The sequence below is a fragment of the Xyrauchen texanus genome, chromosome 10 (genome assembly GCF_025860055.1).
Source record: "Xyrauchen texanus isolate HMW12.3.18 chromosome 10, RBS_HiC_50CHRs, whole genome shotgun sequence".
NCBI classification, from domain to species: Eukaryota; Metazoa; Chordata; class Actinopteri; order Cypriniformes; family Catostomidae; genus Xyrauchen; species Xyrauchen texanus.
This window is the reverse complement of record NC_068285.1, coordinates 25,613,349-25,634,781: the sequence shown is the minus strand read 5'-3', so window position 1 is coordinate 25,634,781 and position 21,433 is coordinate 25,613,349. Positions and strand designations below refer to the sequence as shown.

General features: G+C 39.9%; 1 protein-coding gene across 1 annotated transcript in view; it reads left to right on the top strand.

Annotated features, from left to right (window-relative positions):
* Positions 1-21,083, top strand: part of LOC127650657 (syndetin-like) — a 199,768-nt gene extending 178,685 nt beyond the window's left edge. Inside the window, exons 27-28 of the mRNA XM_052136228.1 lie at positions 17,988-18,177; positions 19,861-21,083. Of these exons, the coding sequence (XP_051992188.1) occupies positions 17,988-18,177; positions 19,861-19,980 (310 nt within the window). The 3' untranslated portion in view covers positions 19,981-21,083. The remainder of the gene's footprint in view (positions 1-17,987; positions 18,178-19,860) is intronic.
* Positions 21,084-21,433: the final 350 nt, after the last annotated feature.

Below are 21,433 nucleotides of genomic sequence, written 5' to 3'. Positions count from 1 at the left end.
GGCGGTTATCCATGGGATATGTGGTAACTGTGAGTTCCCTATTCATTTTGGGATAGGGAGAGAGGCAGCTGTACGGTTGTGGCAGCTCCGTTCATGAGACACCACGCAGGATAAAAATGTTAGATGTTTTTCGCAACTGCCGAATGTCATTGACCAAACATAGGTAACTGCAAACCACAAAGTCTGTTATTATAAAAAATTATAAAGAAATTTATTGCAGGTAACTGCAATAAACAACAGAAATTTAGCTAACTTGTTAGTTCTCTTCAGAACAGTCTGAAATCACCCCCATTCCATATATTGTGCAGCATTCACTATAAAGAGAATTAACAAGTGAGTGTTTTTGTTCACAGCCAATGTCTGCCCACCAATATTTATTTAAGCTGAGTTCTGTTCATGGTTAAACTGTTTTATGTAGAAATAACACATTTTATGTGTTAAAGTAAGTTCAATGTTGTTGCCTTCTCTGATTACGAAAAGGCAACAACATTGAACTTACTTTGGTCAGATGGAAGCAAACAGTTTTGAATAATGACACAGAAAGCCAAACTGCATAATTTTCTAAGTGTGCTTTCTTTCCATTTTAATCTCACATGCTCAACACCGTGTCTGTTGCAAGAAGCTGTCACAGGTTTTTAAGGCAGGACCCATATGCAGTGCCAAGTTTAAAAGGCTTTTTTTGAAAAATAAAACAAAATACAAAGAAAAATCTCACAATAGAGAAAAACAACTATCAGAACTAAAAACTCCACAAACCAGAATAACAATGTAACTGACCAAAGTAACAGACTGGAACCAACTGACTGAAAAGACACAAATCCACAAAACAATCTGGCACAGGACTGTACACAAAAGGAGCCATCAATAGGGAAGGAAATAAGGAGGGTTACGAGGGAAGGCAGGTGAAGCTAATTAACTAATAACAAGGTAACAAGGGGGTGGGGCCTAGACGTGAGACAGGAGAGCACATAGCAAACAATTCTGACGGAAACAGAAGAGCACATGGCGAATGAACACAATCATATGGCATGTGCTCAAACAAAATCACAGACGAAAGAGTGCATGGCAACAGAACTGAATCTGAAGCCATGCGCTCACAAAGACAAGACATGGAGCATGAGTGTCCGGATCCCGAACCCAGAACTGAAACCAAACAAGACAGAAGTCAAGATCCAGACACCATGCTCTGAACGTGAAACACAAAATGGACAGAAGAGCGCACGGCAAGGAAATACAACCCAAGCTGTGCGATCATACAGAAACGCAAACAAAGACAGACAGAGCTCATGCACAGGAAATAAACCCTGGACCATGTGCTCAACACAAACACTGATGTCAGGATCCCATCACCAACCAATAAACATTACTGGCAAAGGTGATGGTATCCTGACAGAAGGCTTGTGTAGCATGCAACTGTCACATTTGGTATTAATATAGTAAGGATAATTGATTCTTAAATTCCATAAATGATGCATGGGAATTTCTTTCACAGATCGATGCACTGCTATGCTTCACCCCTATTGATATCTAAATCAGATGTCTTTAAAAAGGGGTTTGCCATTTATTGCTGATCTCAAAGAAGTGATAAAATACAGCTAAACTGTTCACCATTGCTTCCACATTAAAATGTATCTTCCCTTAAAATGTAATGTACAAGTGTTTGATTTTGTAAATACATAATTATTTGTTTAATGTATTTGCAACATAAGCATCACAACAAAGTATGGAACTACATTAGTATAGAAGTACACGTTATAGGCCAGGATTTAAATGCAACGCTCAGTGTAAACTATTCTGTCTTTTTTTTATTCACCAAAGGGTCCTTGGCCTGAAAATGTATGCAGACCGTTTATCTAAATGCTTTATTTTAACATAGAGAATTGCTTCTACAGAAATGGAAGAAAATGCTTTAAACTTTCTGAAGGCACCTGTAAGTGGCATCAAAATCATTTGTTCTGTCCTGAAAACCTGACTTGTGTTTAAAAGCAGAAGTTTCTTTTTTTTCCCTCTAAAAATACCTTTACATTTAAAGCACATATTTGATAACAAAAGGCAAATGCAATTCTTACATAATTTTAAAGCACATTTATACGTACATGGACAGCAAATCCAAAAGAAGACTTTAGTTTTTCCTGTTCTTCGGTCCTCTGCTTTTATTACTTATAGCAGAAGGGAAAGAGCTTTTTGGTGTTTTCAATTATGGCTTGGCTGGCTGGCAGTGATTGTTTTGAGGGATGTAAACCCTTATAACTGGGAAATGGGGTTATGCAAAATTTCACCTGTGGAATATTTGATTTAAAGAAAGAAGCTGCGAGAACATTTCAGCTGCTTCATCGATCTTGTGTTTGGCACGCAGGGTTGGGAGGGTTTCTTTTGAAATGTATTCCACTACAGATTACAGAATATATGCTGTAAAATGTAATTTGTAATGTATTTCATTAGATTATTCAAGGTCAGTAATGTATTATAAATACTTTGGATTACTTCTTCAGCACTGGTAGATTTTTTCACTTGTTTTGACTATAAAAACTCTGTCAGTGCAGTAAGACAAAATTCACATGTTAAAAGTACATTCTCTGAAAAACCTAAATATCTTATGCAGTGTTTTTTCTAAAACAAGATGAATCAAATTGATCTTGTTTTAAGGATTTTTAGATATTTTATTCAAGATTTTTGCCCTAATATCAAAGGTCTTACTAGAAAAAAAGAAATTATGATTAACTTGAATTTTCTAGATAAATAAATATGATCGTGTCTGGTAACATTTGCATGTAAAATGCTAGAAATAGCATTTTAGCTTAGCGTAAAGCTGACAATTTACATAAGGTTAATTTCTATTTCTCTCACTTCAAACTTACTTCTCTGTCTGCTCGTATGAATGTAACACATCACAAGAAAGTGTTTCACCACTGCTCAAATGCACTTTGGATCACATCATTTATATTTATAAATGTTTTTCATCTGAAAGGACTAAATATTAAATGAAACAAATGTCAAAAAAAATGCAAAGTAATCTCTTCAGTATTCAAAATATTTTTTGAATGTGACCGTATTCTAAATACCAATGGTTTAAATTGTAACTGTAGTGGAATACAGTTACTTATATATTGTATTTTAAATACATAATCCTGTTACATGTATTCCGTTACTCCACAACCCTGTTGGCACAGCTCTCATCATTGCATGCATTCCTATCTATGCCTACTTCCTGAGGTGTACCTATAAATATTGTAGAAATGCATTTGTTTTGTGAAGATTCATCAAATGTCCATACAGACTTACTGCCATGCACTGAATGGCTTTTTCTTGTCACACTTCCATGTCCTGTGTCGCTCTCAAATAGCTGCATGTATTAATCCATAAGGGTTGTTTGATTTTCTTTATATTTAAAGTATTTTTCTTTCATTTTTCCATGTCTAGCACCATCCCTTTTGTACACATCTGCTTGCCATTTAGTTGAGAGCCAGTTTCTTTATACTGTAAAAATGAACATCAGAAACATTTGTAGGCATGGTGAGATGAGCAGCTCAGAAGGCATGGCTTCTCCAGAGAGCTGTTCTCATCCTCTCTTCCTTCACTCTGTCCATACTCCAGTATGTCATCTACAGTGTGCTGGCAGTCTGTGCTTTCTGCTCAAACAGTTGCAGAGAAGCTCTTGTAGTCGTCACCTCCATAGTGGCATGCAGATCTGCTGGGAGCATGTTTCACATCAATCTTGTCAGAAACCTCTTGATGGTTTTCATATCTAAAAGCATCACTAAAATGTAACTAAAAGCATCACTGTAGTCAGGAAGTCAGAAATTTTATCAGAATAAAGCATTTTTCTTTCCATTTAAACCCATTCATTGTTCATTTATGTACAGAATCTCATGATAACATGAAAATCACACACTGTTCAGAGATGGTAAGTAGGCTTTTGTTTAAACAGCCTAGTGACATCACAAGATAGAGGAAGACAACAGCACAGTTGGTAATATATTGTCATCCCATATGTTCCTGGAATATCTGAGAAATATTATACTATATACTGGATAAACTATAGTGGCAGACTTTGACAAGCTATACCATGACACACAAGCACAATAGCTGGGTTCCAAAATGATTGACAGTTCTTGTTAAAGAATCAATAACAATAAATATGACTCAAGAACATAATTGCCTAGATGTGTAATTACACCTATGATTTTTAATTGAAGCTACATTTTATGGCTTAATTCTGTAATGTGGGTAGAGGTGGGGTAGGGATGCTGAGAATTTTGGAGTCTAAAAAAAGGGACAAACAAATAGGTTGATAACCTCTGATAAGCTGAGAATGATTTAGGGGAAGGGTATGGCTAGGGTTAGGGAATGTTATTCTAGGGCCAACAAAGGACGTTGGTCGAGGAACATGTTTGACTTGACTTAAGGCCCTGACACACTCACAGTGAAGTGCATCTTCATTCTTCTCACAGAGATAAAAATAAATAATTGAAACAGCTGATCAACAACATAATTTTTAGAACATTCTGACACCCCCCACGCTTCAGGGAGAGGCGTTTCAAAGTCTCACAAGACTACATGTAAATCATCAACTGATATGATATTAAAATGTGTTATCAATGACTTCATCTTTAGTAAAAGATGCTGTATTAAAGGAATAGTTCATCCAAAAAATTAAAATAATTTTTCTTCTGCAGAACACAAATTAAGATTTTTAGAAGAATATTTCAGCTCATTAGGTTCCATACAATGTGTATTAGTGCCAACATTTTGAAACTCCACAAATCACATAAAGGCAGCATAAAAGTAATACATTTGATTCCAGTGGTTACGTCCACATTTTCTGAAGCATTATGAAAGGTCAAATCAAGTCAAGTAGTTTTTATTGTCGTTCAACCATATACAGTTAGTTCAGTACACACAACGTTTCTCCAGGACCATGGTGCTACATAAAACAACATAGGACAAACACAGAACCACATGAGACTACACAGAATAAATAACATACCTATATAAAGTGCATGTGAAAAAAATAAAAAAATTAACAGGACAATAGGCACAGGTTGAGATGCTGTTCCCGATCCGGACTGACGGAAGGTCTCCCAGTCAGGAAGTCCAGGATCCAGTTGCAGAGGGAGGTGTCCAGGCCCAGCAGGTTCAGCTTTCTAATCAGGTGCTGAGGAATTATTGTGTTGAATGCTGAGCTGAAGTCTATGAACATCATTCAAATGTATGAGTCCTTTTTATCTAGGTGGGTGAGGGCCAGATGGAGGGTGGTGGCAATTGAGTTGTCCGTTGAACGGTTTGGACGATACACGAACTGCAGTGGGTCTAGTGAGGGAGGCAGCTGGGTCTTATTGTGCCTCATGACGAGCCTCTCGAAGCACTTCATGATGATGGGTGTGAGTGCGACGGGACGGTAGTCATTGAGGCAGGACACTGAAGACTTCATTGCCATGGGGACGATGGTGGTGGCCTTGAAGCACGTTGGAATGACGGCGCTGCTCAGAGAGATGTTGAAGATGTCGGTAAGAACATCTGCCAGCTGGTCTGCACATCCTCTGAGCACTCTGCCAGGAATGTTGTCTGGTCCAGCAGCCTTCCGTGGGTTGACTCTACGTAGAGTTTTCCTTACATCAGCCGTGGTAAGGCAGAGCACAAGGTTGTTGGGAGGAGGGGTGGTCTTCCTCGCCAACACGTCGTTCTGTGCTTCAAACCTAGCATAGAGGCGCATCTAGAAGGGAGGCATCTTTGTCACAGGCAACAGATTTTGTCCTGTAGTTGGTGATGGCCTGGATGCCCTGCCACATGCACCGCTTGTCGCCGTTGTCCTGGAAGTGACTGTGGATTCTCTGGGTGTGTGCATGCTTTGCCTCTCTGATGGCCCGGGACAGTTTGGCCCTCGCTGTTATTAGGGCAGCCTTGTCACCTGCTCTGAAGGCGGAGTCTCGGGTCCTCAGCAGTGCACGCACCTTCGCAGTCATCCACGGCTTCTGGTTGGAGCGTGTGGTGATGGTCTTGGAGAAGGTGACATCATCAATGCACTTGCTGATGTAGCTGGTCACTGATGCTGTGTATTCCTCCAAGTTGGTAGTGTCGCCATATTTTGCAGCCTCCCTGAACATGTGCCAGTCAGTACACTTAAAACAGTCCTGAAGAGCAGAGATGGCTCCTGCTGGCCAGGTTTTCACCTGCTTCTGGAGCGGTTTTGTGCATCTGACGAGCGGTCTGTATGCTGGAATCAGCATAACAGAGATGTTGTCTGAGTAGCCGAGGTGGGGGCGCGCCTGGGATGTTTGTTTAAACAAGATCAAGCGCGTTTGCCCCTCTCAATGCAAATTCCACATACTGATGGAATTTAGGGAGCACTGTTTTGAGATTCGTATGGTTGAAATCTCTGGCAACAATAAACAGTCCGTCAGGGTGAGCATTCTGCAGTTCGCTCATAGCCCCGTACAGTTCACAGAGTGCTTCCTTAGTGTTAGGGCTTGGGGGAATGTGAATTCCCGTGGTAAATAAAAAGGTCTGCATCTAACAGTCACAAGCTCCACCAGCGATGAGCAGTAACTAGAGACTAGCATAGTTTTTGCACCATTCCATGTTGATGTAAACACACAAGCCACCACCGTGAGTCTTAACGCACAGAGCTGCATTTCTGTCAGCACGAAACGAGTCGAGCTGAATGGCGGCATCCGGAACTCTGTTGCTGAGCCAGGTCTCCGTGAAAACAAAGACGCAGCAGTCTCTAAGCTCATGCTGCGTAGTCTGCTGGAGTCGGATGTAGTCCAGTTTATTGTCCAGAGAGCAAACATTTGAGAGCAGGATAGATGGGAGAGCCGGCCAGCTTGGGTTTGTTTTTAGCCTAGCATGGACCCCTGCCCTCTTGCCACGCTTTCGCTTCCTTGCACACCGCTTACAACGTCCTCTCCCCCGGGCACCGGCATCAGGTGACGCCGAGGACTGAAGGCCTGGTCTCCGCAGCAAACCGAGTATGCGCAGCAAATCTCCCGCAGATCATCGTGCAGCTTGGTTGTTGCATGAATCTTATATTTTAACAGTGTCTGGCGATGGTAGACACGAACAACGGTTGCTCTGATGTCCATGTGCTGTAAAAGTTGGGCTAAGTGAATGTAGGTGTGGGTGAGAAACAGATTTTTAAGTTCCGGCCTAGTAGGTGACATATGCATGAAGAATGTGAATCACCAAAAACACAAGAAGAAAAATGTGAAAGTTAAGTTGGAGGCTGACTGAGCAGGGAGGCAAATTTTGTCAAATTGAACTTAAATATTGATCTGTTTCTCACCTACACATATCAAATTCTGAAGACATTTGTTTAACCACTGGAGTCATATGGATTACTTTTATGCTGACTTGTGTAATTTTTGGAGTGTCCAAATTTTGGCACCAGAAAGAGCTGAGAAATTCCTCTTAAAATAATCATTTGTGTTCTGCAGAAGAAAAAAAGTCACATGCATCTGGGATGGTATAAGGGTGAGTAAATGATGAGAGAATTTTCATTTTAGGGTGAACTATTCATTTAACATCTTGATGATTAAAAGTAATATACACTCACCTAAAGTATTTTTAGGAACACCATACTAATACTGTGTTTGACCCCCTTTTGCCTTCAGAACTGCCTTAATTCTACGTGGCATTGATTCAACAAGGTGCTGAAAGCATTCTTTAGAAATGTTGGCCCATATTGATAGGATAGCATCTTGCAGTTGATGGAGATTTGTGGGATGCACATCCAGGGCACGAAGCTCCCGTTCCACCACATCCCAAAGATGCTCTATTGGGTTGAGATCTGGTGACTGTGGGGGACATTTTAGTACAGTGAACTCATTGTCATGTTCAAGAAACCAATTTGAAATGATTCGAGCTTTGTGACATGGTGCATTATCCTGCTGGAAATAGCCATCAGAGGATGGGTACATGGTGGCCATAAAGGGATGGACATGGTCAGAAACAATGCTCAGGTAGGCCGTGGCATTTAAACGATGCCCAATTGGCACTAAGGGGCCTAAAGTGTGCCAAGAAAACATCCCCACACCATTACACCACCACCACCAGCCTGCACAGTGGTAACAAGGCATGATGGATCCATGTTCTCATTCTGTTTACGCCAAATTCTGACTCTACCATCTGAATGTCTCAACAGAAATCGAGACTCATCAGACCAGGCAACATTTTTCCAGTCTTCAACTGTCCAATTTTGGTGAGCTCTTGCAAATTGTAGCCTCTTTTTCCTATTTGTAGTGGAGATGAGTGGTACCCGGTGGGGTCTTCTGCTGTTGTAGCCCATCCGCCTCAAGGTTGTGCGTGTTGTGGCTTCACAAATGCTTTGCTGCATACCTCGGTTGTAACAAGTGGTTATTTCAGGCAAAGTTACTCTTCTATCAGCTTGAATCAGTCGGCCCATTCGCCTCTGACCTCTAGCATCAACAAGGCATTTTCACCCACACGACTGCCGCATACTGGATGTTTTTCCCTTTTCACACCATTCTTTGTAAACCCTAGAAATGGTTGTGCGTGAAAATCCCAGTAACTGAGCAGATTGTGAAATACTCAGACCGGCCCGTCTGGCACCAACAACCATGCCACGCTCAAAATTGCTTAAATCACCTTTCTTTCCCATTCTCACATTCAGTTTGGAGTTCAGGAGATTGTCTTGACCAGGATCACACCCCTAAATGCATTGAAGCAACTGCCATGTGATTGGTTGATTAGATAATTGCATTAATGAGAAATTGAACAGGTGTTCCTAATAATCCTTTAGGTGAGTGTATGTGCAGTAGATAATGTGTAATTTGTAATGTTTACTTTTGCATTCATGGTGCTAAAACGCTATATGCTGCCACATAATATACACAGTTACACTCTATTATTCTAGTTTATGATGACACTTATACCACTGCAAAGATGGGTGTACAAAAGTCTGTTAATGGGCAGAATACAGACAAAAAAATATGATAGGCAGATCCTACTTTGCGCAGATATGTGAATGGCTTTCGGCTGCAGGTGGGACATGCATGAATCAGCATATCAAACAGTGAATGGCAGCAGATTTGTTTCCTTTAGGTTCCTATATATTACATGTCATGCTGTTGAAAAATATCTCTACCCAAATGATCATACAGTTGTAGGTAAACACGCCTGTGTTTTCATGCTGACTGATCTTAACTGACAAAATGTTGCATCTTGGCCTAAAATAGATTGGCTAACACCTGGAAGGATTCAGCTATAAACCTGCATTGAAAGATCATGGGCCACTTGTTTCAATGTGTGGATCCTGGATAGAGAGGGCATGTTGTTTGTTAGAGGTGTCAAAGAGACCGTATACGTCTTGCTAAAGTTTTCATTCTGGAAAATGAGCTAGCTATTCTGCTTGTCTGTTGTTTTTGTGTCCACTGGTGTCGAGTGAGCGGAGATTAAGTGAATATTTTCAGTTCATTCAACACAGGATTGTGGGATTGATTGATTGAAGAACAAGTAGTAAGAGTGTCTAGAAGTTTGGAAATTATAAACTTTATACAAATGAGAGGGAAAACATCCAGTGGCAGCCAGTTGCCGTTAATTGAAGGAAATGACATTGGTTGTAAGTGCTTTAAAATCTGCAGACAGTGCTGGAGGTTCTGGTGGAGTCGATGCTTAAATCACTTTCCAATATTTTATTTTGATTTCAAATACATTTGCACACTTTATTAAATTGACCCTACAGTATATGTATGCTTTGGGTCTTAAGAAAAAAAAGTTGAAAGTTCTTCTGAACTGTAATTATGCATATATTACGACTATTGAAAGCAACCCTGCCGTACTAAAGACAACCACACAGCTATACATTTTATAGAAACACCCAAAATTGGCAGGTTTTGAGAAGTAGTAAGCACGTTTCTTCTGTACTGTTGCAATGCCATTCTAACTGCTTTTACTGCTTGGCCCATTTTGCATGGGAATTTTTACAGAGCATCTTGTAAAAATGCTTTAATGAAAGAAAACCTGTCCTTTTGCACAGTTAATTTCACACATTTGCTTATTTGATTACTGCTCATGAAATTGTGTGGAATTTGAAATATTTCTTATATTATGTCATACATTTTTCAAAATCACACAGAGGGGTAATCACTAGCTCGCAAGCAACAGCGAGAGAGGAGCAGACTAGTTTATTTATATGAAGAGTTTCGCATCTACAGGACATCTTGATGTAATCCTTCCTCATGATCACGCAGCGTGTTTTCATCAGCTAAATGGGAGGCTAAACACTATTAAAGTGTGACAATGGCAAGCCATTTGCACATCACAAGCTGGCTATTTAGCCCTTTTCGGTGAATCGCAACTGCAAAATTCAAAACCTTTATTTGCATGTTTCATTTATATTTTGAATAGACTTGATATTTTAATCCCCACGATGTGGGTTTATGTTTTCTCTTTTAATCGTTTAATGTAATTTTGAGTGTGACCATGGTTTAAGGGTGTACCTGTATGCTGGTTGGAAATCTCAAGGATTAATGGTGTTGTTTTCCTTAAAACATCACGTGTTGTTTTGAAAGCAAAAAGAAAAAAATGAAACACTGAATGTAGGCTGTCAGCCTGACCGAAGCAAAGCGGGTGTGTGATTAACCAAAAGTTAAAATCTGCCGGCTCGTGATGTGTGAATGGCCTGTATACGCTGCATGAGTAGGTATACTGCAGTCTTGTTACTCTTTAACTTTTTGTTTTGCCGCCCATTCAGCTCATGAAAACCTGCTGCTTGATTATGAGGAAGGATTACATCAATATATAGATTGGCATGCAGGTGCAGAATTTCATATAAATAAAATAGTCTACTCCTCTCTCGCCGTTGCTGGCATGCCAGTGATTACCCCTCCGTGTGCCAATGCTGGCATGCGTGCCATAGGTTGCCGACCCCTGCTATAGACCTATTGTCATCAGGATGTGTGTTCACACGCTGTTGCAGTGGCCGCCATTCTGTCTGTTTGGAAGCTTTAAAGAACTTTAAAACCAGGAGAACTTTGTGTTTTCGTCCAGCTAAAATGTAAATTTTAGCCACTCTTTCAGTGAGTAGGCTCCACCAGAGCAGTGCTGTGTTACTTTCCAATTCACCAACACCCATCAAGCAGAACGTGACAGGGAGGAAGGCATGAGGCAGGAAAAGAGAGAAAAATGTGAGCAAACTGAGCAAGGCTGCGTGTTTGGCTTGGATGCAGCTATACCGTAAATCAGCAGTTGTGATGGATGCTCAGGCCCATGTCTGTAACCCAAACCCCACAAGCTGTACAAATGAAACGATGGCAAACTGTACAAATAAATTGACTATTGCGTTTTACCTAAAAAGGCTCTTTGCATTTGGTGTCTCTTACCAGTCAAAGATGGACTGTCTTTTGGCTTTAAGGGTCATATCCCAGCCTGTCTCTTTCAGTATTATTTAAGGTGAAATTCAAATATACATTTGGAGAATATATGCTTATTTATCATGTAATTTTGAGTGACGAACACATCCCTTTGTGTTTTTACTAACTCCTACTCTTCCCCTATAGTTGGGATTTTTTTTTAAGTTCTTACATCATCTTTCTATCTGTCTGTCCATCTGTAATTGTTTCTATCTGTCTGTTTGTAAACGTTTCTGTCTGTCCCTCCATCCATCCCTTTATCTATCTGTCCATCTCTTTTTCTGTCTGTCTGTCTGTCTGTCCGTCCATCCCTTTATCTATCTGTCTGTCTCTATTTCTGCCTGTCTGTCTCTGTCTATCTATCCATCTCTGACTGTCCATCTGTCTGTTTCTGTATATCTGTCTGTGTATCTATCTCTGTATGTCTACCTGTCTGTCAAAATATGATGTCCGGGGACATAAAGGACAATTGTTGTAAGTCCAAACCCCATCCTGAATCTCCCCCAAAGCATCTAAGTGATCCATCTCCCTCCAATAGGACTGTTAAGCTAAGACAATCATCTGTAACTTATTCAGATTAAAATAGGAAAAATAAATTATCGGAATGTGGAGATTAACAAACCAATTGTGTTTATTGGGGATTCCAAATTATCTTGGATCCCTTATTTTTCCGACCCTTTAGTTCAGATTGATAGCTTTCCGGGATCCACATTTTATCATATGACTGGGGTTCTGAAAAACATGACACCTCATGATAATGTACAGAGGGTGGTTCTCTCCTTGGGCTTAAATAAGCACTTTGTCTGAGGGAACAAAAACCGGTGACATCTATCAAGCAATTGCTGAATGTAGCTTCAGGTATTTTCCAAAATGCACAGCTGTTTGTGCCCATTATCAATGTCTCTGATCAGTTACCAGGGCAACAAAAAAAATCTCATCCACACACTTAATGAATACATAATGAATAAATGTAACTCTTTAACAGATATTAATCAGCTGCTCTTTCTCTAGGTGATCCTGTACATAGGTCAAAAGGAACAGCTATGCAAATTGTCTGTTTCAGTTAAATGCGTAGGGAGGGAGAAGTGTGTATTTACTACCCCACAAGCTGGAAGTATTTTAAATTTTTCAAAGTGTTTTTTCTTTTTGGAGACCAAGAACAAATTTCTTGGAGGTGTCTTACATTTGTCCCTACACCCAAAAGGGTCAACTATGCAGAACTTATACCAATAGCAAACTAAAACTTTTAGATCATTTTGGTTTTAATAATGAATTTTCCTCAGTTCCTTTTATTGAAAAATCTATTTGGGAACCACCAGAAAAATATGTGTCTCTTTTTATTAAGGAAATTATTCAATTATTCTTTTTTTCAATAATTAATATTCTATGGATAACTTAACAATGAAACGATGCAGGGCCTTAAAGTTTTTAAGGTCAAACCAAAGTATTGTTATAAAACCAGCGAATAAAGTTTCAGCCATAGAATTATGGATAGTAGACAATATCTTTTGAAGCAAATCATCAATTAAGTCATTTAAAACATTATATGCCTCTTTCAAATTCAATACAGGAAGAGACCCAAAACGCATAAGACAAGTAAATTAAATGTATTTTATGGAAAAAAATATATTAATAAAAAGCAGGTAATTAAGGTACCTTATAGGCCCCGATTTTATCTCTTACCAAAAATATATAAAGGGGGGGCCTGGGTAACTCAGTAAGTAAAGACGCTGACTAACACACTTGTGACTCGCAAGTTAAAATTCAGGGCATGCTAAGTGACTCCAGTCAGGCTTCCTAAGCAACCAATTGGCACAGTTACTAGGGTGGGTAGAGTCACGTTGGGTTAACCTCCTCGTGGTCACTATAATGTGGTTCTCACTCAGTGTGGTGTGTTGACGCCGCAAAGAGTAGCGTGAAGCCTCCACATGCTCTAGGTCTGCGCGGTAATCCGCACAACGAGCCACATGATGTGATGTGTGGATTGACAGTCTCAGACATGGAAGCAACTGAGATTCGCCCTCCGCCTCCCGGATTGAGGCGAGTCATTACGCCACCACAAGGAACTAGAGCACATTGCGAATTGAGCATGTCAAATTGAGTAGAAAAGTGGAGAAAATCCCAAAGAAAAAAAAATTACATAAGGATTCAACAACATGGACGGTTCCCTTTGAAGTTCTGTGTAGTCGACCCTTAGTATCGGACTGTGGCACAGATACATGTCAGGTGGCAGAATATATTAATTACTTTTTAAATCATCTATCACAGATGCATCCCAGTTACATAAAGGATACATATCAAGCCAAGTCAAGTGGTTTTTATTGTCATTCAACCATATACAGTTAGTACAGTACACAGCGAAACGAGACAACGTTCCCCCAAGACCATGGTGCTACATAAAACAACATAGGACAAACACAGAACCACATGAGACTACATAGACGAAATAACATTTCTGCATCAAGTGCACGTGCAAACATGTGCAAAAAGTACAGAACAGTACAATAAATTACTAAAAGGAACAGGACAATAGGCACAGTGAGAGACATTGCAGCATCGACCAGTACACATTTGTAATCGAGTAGTGCAAAAAGATGACACTTTCTAAAATGTTAAATGTAAACATAGCATACTATGAAATAGTGTTCTATGGACGTAGCAGCCAGGTATCAAGTGACAATGAATTAAAGTGCAATGCTGGACATGTGCAAAAGTTGGATGGTGTACAGGTGTGTGTGTGTGTCAGTCCAGTCTCTGAGTATTGAGGAGTCTGAAGGCTTGGGGAAGAAGCTGTTACAAAGTCTGGCTGTGAGGGTCCGAATGCTTTGGTACCTCTTGCCAGATGGCAGGAGGGTGAAGCGTTTGTGTGAGGGGTGTGTGGGGTCATCCACAATGCTGGTTGCTTTGCGGATGCAGTGTTTTATGTAAATGTATTTGATGGAGGGAAGAGAGACCCCGATGATCTTCTCAGCTGTCCTCACTATCCTCTGCAGGGCTTTGCGGTCCGAAACGGTGTAAGTCCCAAACCAGGCAGTGATGCAGCTGCTCAGGATGCTCTCAATAGTTCCTCTATAGAATGTAGTGAGGATGGGGAGTGGGAGATGAGCTTTTCTCAGCCTTCGAAGAAAGTAGAGACACTGCTGGGATTTCTTGGTAATAGAGCTGGTGTTGAGGGACCAGGTGAGGTTCTCCGCCAGGTGAACACCAAGGAATTTGGTGCTCTTGACGATCTCCACAGATGAGCCGTCGATGTTCAGCGGAGAGTGTTCACTATGTGCTCCCCTGAAGTCAACAACCATCTCTTTTGTTTTATCCACATTCAGAGACAGGTTGTTGGCTCTACACCAGTCCATTAGCCGCTTCACCTCCTCTCTGTATGCTGACTCGTCGTTCTTGCTTATGAGAACCATCGCGGTTGTGTCATCGGCGAACTTGACGATGTGGTTTGAGCTGTGCATTGCTGCACAGTCGTGAGTCAGCAGAGTGAACAGCAGAGGACTGAGCACACAGCCCTGGGGGGCCCCAGTGCTCAGTGTGGTGGTGGTGGAGATGCTGTTACCGATCCGGACTGACTGAGGTCTCCCAGTCAGGAAGTCCAGGATCCAGCTGCAGAGGGAGGTGTCCAGGCTCAGCAGGTTCAGCTTTCCAAACAGGAGCTGAAGAATGATTGTTGAATGCTGAGCTGAAGTCCATGAACAGCATTCGAATGTATGAGTCCTTTTTATCTAGGTTGGTGAGGTTCAGATGGAGGGTGGCCTCTCGAAGCACTTCATGATGATGGGTGTGAGCGCTTTGCCTCCCTGATGGCCCGGGACAGTTTGGCCCTCGATGTTCTTAGGACTGCTGATCAAGCTTGTTCGCCCCTTTCGTTGTGAAGTCCACATACTGATGGAATTTAGGGAGCACTATCTTGAGATTCGCATGGTTGAAATCTCCGGCGACAATAAACAGTCCGTCAGGGTGAGCGTTCTGCAGTTCGCTAATAGCCCCATACAGTTTACAGAGCGCTTCCTTAACATTAGCACTGGGGGGAATGTAAACTCCAGTTATTATGACTGTGTTGAATTCCTGTGGTAAATAAAAAGGTCTGCATCTAACAGTCACAAGCTCCAACAGCGATGAACAGTAGCTAGAGACTCCGAGTTCTTGCACCATTCCATGTTGATGTAAACACACAAGCCACCACGTGAGTCTGTCGGCACGAAACGAGGCGAGCCCGTCTAGCTGAATGACGGCGTCTGGAACTTTGTCGCTGAGCCACGTCTCCAGGAAAACAAAGATGCAGCAGTCTCTAAACTCACGCTGCGTAGTCTGCTGGAGTCGGATTTAGTCCAGTTTTTTTGTCCAGGGAGCAAATATTTGAGAGCAGGATAGACAGGAGAGCCGGCCGGCTAGGGTTTGTTTTTAGCCTAGCATGGACCCCCGCCCTCTTGCCAAGCTTCCGCTTCCTCGCACACCGCTTACGACATCCTCTCCCCTGGTCACCAGCATCAGACGACACCGAGGACTGGAGGCCTGGTCTCTGCAGCAAGCCTAGGTCGCGTAGCATCTCCTGCAGATCATCATGCAGCTTGATTGTTGCATGAATCTTATATTTTGAAGTGTCTGGCGATGGTAAACATGAACACCAGTTGCTACGATGTCCATGTGCCGTAAAGGTCAGGCTAACTAACAAAAATAGCGCCATTTTGGTTCCGTAGCGGCCGCTGCGTGCTACTGCACCGCCATCTTGGATCAAGCCATATCATTTTGTGCAGAGACTACTAAATATTGTAGTAACTGAAAATACATTTTTGTTTTATATTTAAAGCCTCTATACAAATATTGATATAGCCTTTGGACTCAAGGCAGTAAAGAACATAGTTTTAGATATCTGGATCCAAGAAGATGTGATGAGATCAAGATGTCATGGGATTTGGATGATTAATTTGGGCTTTGGACACATTCAGAGGGAAATTTTAAATACACATCATCCCAGTATCACTATCAAGTACAACCTCCAAAAAGAAAGATTGTCATTTTTAGAAACCCAGGTTTTTGTTTTTAAAGGAGGGGTTGAGAGAATGAAAGGTTTGGGTACAAAGGTGTTTTTTTTTTTATTCTACTGACACACATGCACTTTTGCACAAAAAGTGTTTTCACCCTAAACAGATGTTTAAGGGGATTAAATCTCACTTGAGAATTTGTTCCCAGCCAGACGATGTTGAAGAGGCAACATTGTTAATTTGTAAAGCCCTCAGACCTAGAGTTTATAGCAAGAGATTTATGAGGTTTATTAAAGTAGAGGTTTGTAGGAAGTTTAATGTAGACAGAAATTATATGAATGTCCCAAATGTTATGAATAAGGGTACATATTTGATTCCATTGATTAGTTTATTTTTACCAATGGCTGGAAAATGTAATTCTGTTGTGAAGACCCATTTTCTGCAGTCACTGGACAGACACAACATTTTGAGACCCTTTAAGGTGATGACACCATTTAGAAAAAATCTCAATTTAAAAGATATGTTAGTGCATGCTCAATTTATACAAAAATTTTCTTATAAACTTAAGTTTCTATCTTGGCATCTTCGTTTTAAATCTAGATATTTAGTTTTATACAAATGTTCCTACTTGGGGAGTCCCATTTGACAAACATTTACATTGCAAAGTAGCAAGGAGATTTATGTTATAGAGTGCTCAAAGTGTGGGAAGGGGGTGAAACAAAACATACCCTAGCATTTAACAACCTTATATCAGGTGGGTCACTAGGAGCCGGACAAAATATTATATTCTAATTTTAGAGAAAATTCAGTTGCAAACATTATGATTTCATGCCTGGAAATGAATTGGATGTGGTTAATCCAACAGCGAAAGTAGAAGGTGGTGTACTGGATAAAATAATTAAGAACAATACAACCAAAAGGTTTAAACCAAAGATATTAATAGAATTTATTTCTAGAATTATTTTGGTAAGGTTTGGTCTGTCTGTCTGTCTGTGTGTCTGTCTGTCTGTCTGTCTGTCTCATCCATCCATCCATCCATCCATCTTTCTATCTGTCTGTCCATCTGTCAGTCTGTCTATCTGTCTGTCTCTCTATTTCTATCAGTCCGTCTTTCTTTCCGTCACTCTTTCTGTCTGTCTGTCCATCTGTCTGTCTCTGTATGTCTGTCTGTCCTTTCTATCTCTGTCTGTCTGTCTATCTTTGTCATCCATTCATCCAACTATACATATATGTATCTGTCTGTCTGTCTGTCTGTCTGTCTGTCTAACTAACTAACTGTCAGTCTGTCCATCTCTTTATCTGTCTGCCCATCTGTGTGTTTGTCTATTTATAGCCATTAATCTGTCTGTCTGTTAAAGTACTGATGTATTAATCTTTATATTTGTGTTATTGAAGTCTAGTGGTTAGGGAGCAAGGCTAATAATGTAAAGGTTGCCGGTTTGATCAGAGGTAGGGCTCAAGGTGACCTGTGAACTTGAGAGTAACAACCACCACCGTGCCCTCGAGCAAGACACTTAGCATCAGGTTGCTCTAGGGCACTGTTCACGCAATTAATGCACCATAAGCTGTCAACAGATAATGAATGCCCTGTGTCTGTCTGAACCACCCTCACTTCTCCTCTGTTGTCTGCCAGCTACGCTAATGTAAAGAAATGCAGTAATGAAGGACGTGCGCTGATGCAGCTGGACTTCCAGCAGTTCCTGATGAAGCTAGAGAAGCTCACAGACCTCAGACCAATTCCAGATAAGGAGTTTGTGGAGACCTACATCAAGGCATACTACCTAACTGAGAATGACATGGAGCAGTTTATCAAGAACCACAGGGTAAGACCTGGCAACAGGCCAGAAAATAGGCAGATTGTTAAATTGTTTAAAGATGATGATGACTCTAAAGGTTGACTGATAATGGATTTTGTAGATAATGATTACTAAGATGGGTAAATAGATTTTTAAAATCGAATCAAAATATTGACTTTAGGCCTACATTTGTCATGTTAATAACCAGTCAGTAATTATACAGATTAAATAAAATTTGGTGTATGGATAATTAAGTAAATGGTAATAGTTCACAGTTTATATTTAAATTGTACATGAATGAAAGATAATATGACTTGCTGTTCAGTAAATGTATCAGATGTTCATTCAGTCATTGCTTGGACTGATTCAGTGAATGATAAAAATTATAATTGGGAGAACCAACTCTTAGGAGTCATTAATTTGTGAATTTTACTACATTGGTAGAAACACATTTGACACCTTTACATCTCATTTTACGGTACATTACAGTATTTTGCCTTCTTAAGGAATATTTAGACTAAAAATGATAATTATTTCATCATTTACTCACCTTTATGCCATCTCAAACTCATATGATTTTCTTCTGTGGAACACAAAAAAAGATATTTGATGGAGATATGATTTGTATATACATACAATACAAGTCAATAAGGACCAACACTTCCAAGCTCCAAAATGGAAATAAAGGCAGCATTAAGATAATCCATACGCTCTGCACACGTACTCTGCCATGTGTCAAGTGCTTCAAATCATGGTTGTGCCTAGGAGACTTCAGATGGCAAGATTTATAGTGAAAAAGGAGTTTTGGTCCGTTCTCACCAAAACCGATTGAATCAATTAAAAAGACTTGGATCAAACCACTCGCATTGCGAGGATTACTTTAATGCAGCCTTTATGTCCTTTTTGGAGCTTGGAAGTGTTTGGTCCCCATTGACTTGTTTTGTATGTATATTCACATCATATCTCCATCAAAATATATTTGTTCTGCAAAAGAAAAAAGTCTGAGTTTGAGATGGCATAAAGGTGAGTAAAAAATGTGAACTATTCCTTTAACTTAGTACATTCAATTCAGTCTGTAATCTCACATCTCTGGTAAAAAATTATGTCTTTTACCATGCTGCTAATGTTAGCATAATCTCAACCTTGTCTACAATCAAATTGCAATTCTGAAGTGTGGCCACTAGTATTGACCAAATTAAATAATAAACCACTTACTATTAACTTTTGAGTAATTGTGTCATGACTGCATGATAATAATGGTAATGATAATGTGTAGACATAACTTAGCTACTCTGTCAATGTTGTTACTAATTAGCATCAATCCTAAGTGTCAGACCCTGTGCTGAGAATAGTGTCACAACAATCTCCCACAAGGAGATTTTTACCCTTTAGATGCCCTCTAGAGAAAAGAACACTATCATTGTTCATTTTTGCCAATATCAGATAGTTCACAGAGCTGTTATCAGTCGACCTCTAAATTACATCATATTAAATATCAGGACTATGGCTATAGTTTAAAACAAAGTGAGCTTCCTGCTGTAAGCTCCAAATTGTAGTCTTGGTTGGTTCCTCACTAGGTTTTCATTCTTCATTAAGAAAATGTAATGATACCCGTGGTCGCTAGCAGTTTAAAACATCATACATCATTGCATTGTGCCAAGGAATTCTCCAATAGATTTATATCAGGAGCTCTGTTTTTTGTTTGGCCAGGAATACTCCATGAAGCAGCTGACTAACCTGGTCAACGTCTGCCTCGGGTCCCATATCAACAAGAAGGCAAAACAGAAACTCCTCGCAGCTATCGATGACATTGACCGACCAAGAAGATAAAGGCAACTCCAGTCTCAACAGAATCATCATGGAAACCAAACCCACCTATTGTCTACTGTTACTTGTCCTCAGCCGGTATCCAGTACATACTCAGCTTGTGCTTTATTTTTCAAACATTTAAACGTTTGCAGCATCTGCTTACATTTCATTACGAATGTAAGCAGGACATGCTGTGAATACATACTGTATGTGCAGGCATATGAAGTGTTGTAAACAAAAATGGTAATAAGGAAATTGTTATCAGTATCACTTCAGTGACAACGAGAATGAAAGACTTTTGTCCATTTTGTCCACTACCATTTTGTCCATATGGCCCTTATTGCGCAGTTTGTAATGATTCGGTAACATTGGTCCTTTTGAAATGATGACCAAGACATGTACTTCACAGCTTGACACATTGAGACTTTGTTCAAGTCTGTTATTTTATTGAGAATGCATGTACATTGCAGAACATTTCGTGTTTTGACAGGCTGCTGTTGTTCATTTTCAAGCACATCATACTGTAAGTTTTACATTGCAACTTATTGTCATTTCTTTAATATTGATTTTGTAATTTAAGACGCTTATAGAAATGTGCTTGATCCCAGAGAGAGATTGTAGTAATGTTCTCAAAAAGACATTTGTGCAGGAATGTGATTACTTGTATGTTAAAAATAAAACTATTAAGAGGATAAACTAAAAAGAACTTGACTCCACATGACTTCCCATTAGAAATGGATAAATTCTGCTGTGTATTTGGGACTATTTATTTCAGATGCCGTATGTCTGAAATGCAGAAATGTAATGTATATCACTCACAGAAATACTATATGTTGTTTTCTTTTTGCTGTGCTGTTCTCAGTAATGAAACATTACTAAATGGTGTAATAACATTCAGCTGTACTGAGTTGATGTCCGAGTTGCAAATTAAAGACACTTAACATTATTGTCAATTTAAGTATGTTTATCATTTTTTCATAAGGCAACATTTTATTTTTGTGGCACTTTTCTCACATTTCTTTTTATACATATTTTTCCTTTATTTCTGTATTTTGCTGGATAAAACTGTATAATATGTATGCTGAATCCTCAAAGGCAATTGCGCAAGGAAATAAAAGAAATGAAATGACTGATCTGAATCCCTGAACACGTCTCTGTTAGAAGTTAGCTTAGAACTAGACTCTCCCTCTGGACCCTATCAAAGCACAGTCAGCGGAAGAAAAAAAGAGACTTACTGACAATTATAGACCCAACTTGGAGATATTTAGACCAGCTTTGCTCTTTTTTTACTCATTACTTTTGTCTCCCTTTTTTTTTCAATTACATAGCACGATCCACTGTTTATTCTATATAAATAGCCAATATTTGTAGCTAACACATTTGCACACATTACAAATCCCGAGCCTGAGTTCTTTAACTGTTCTCAATGTCACATTGCCCTTCAGGTATCCTTTTTGTCCATGTGCTTTGTAGT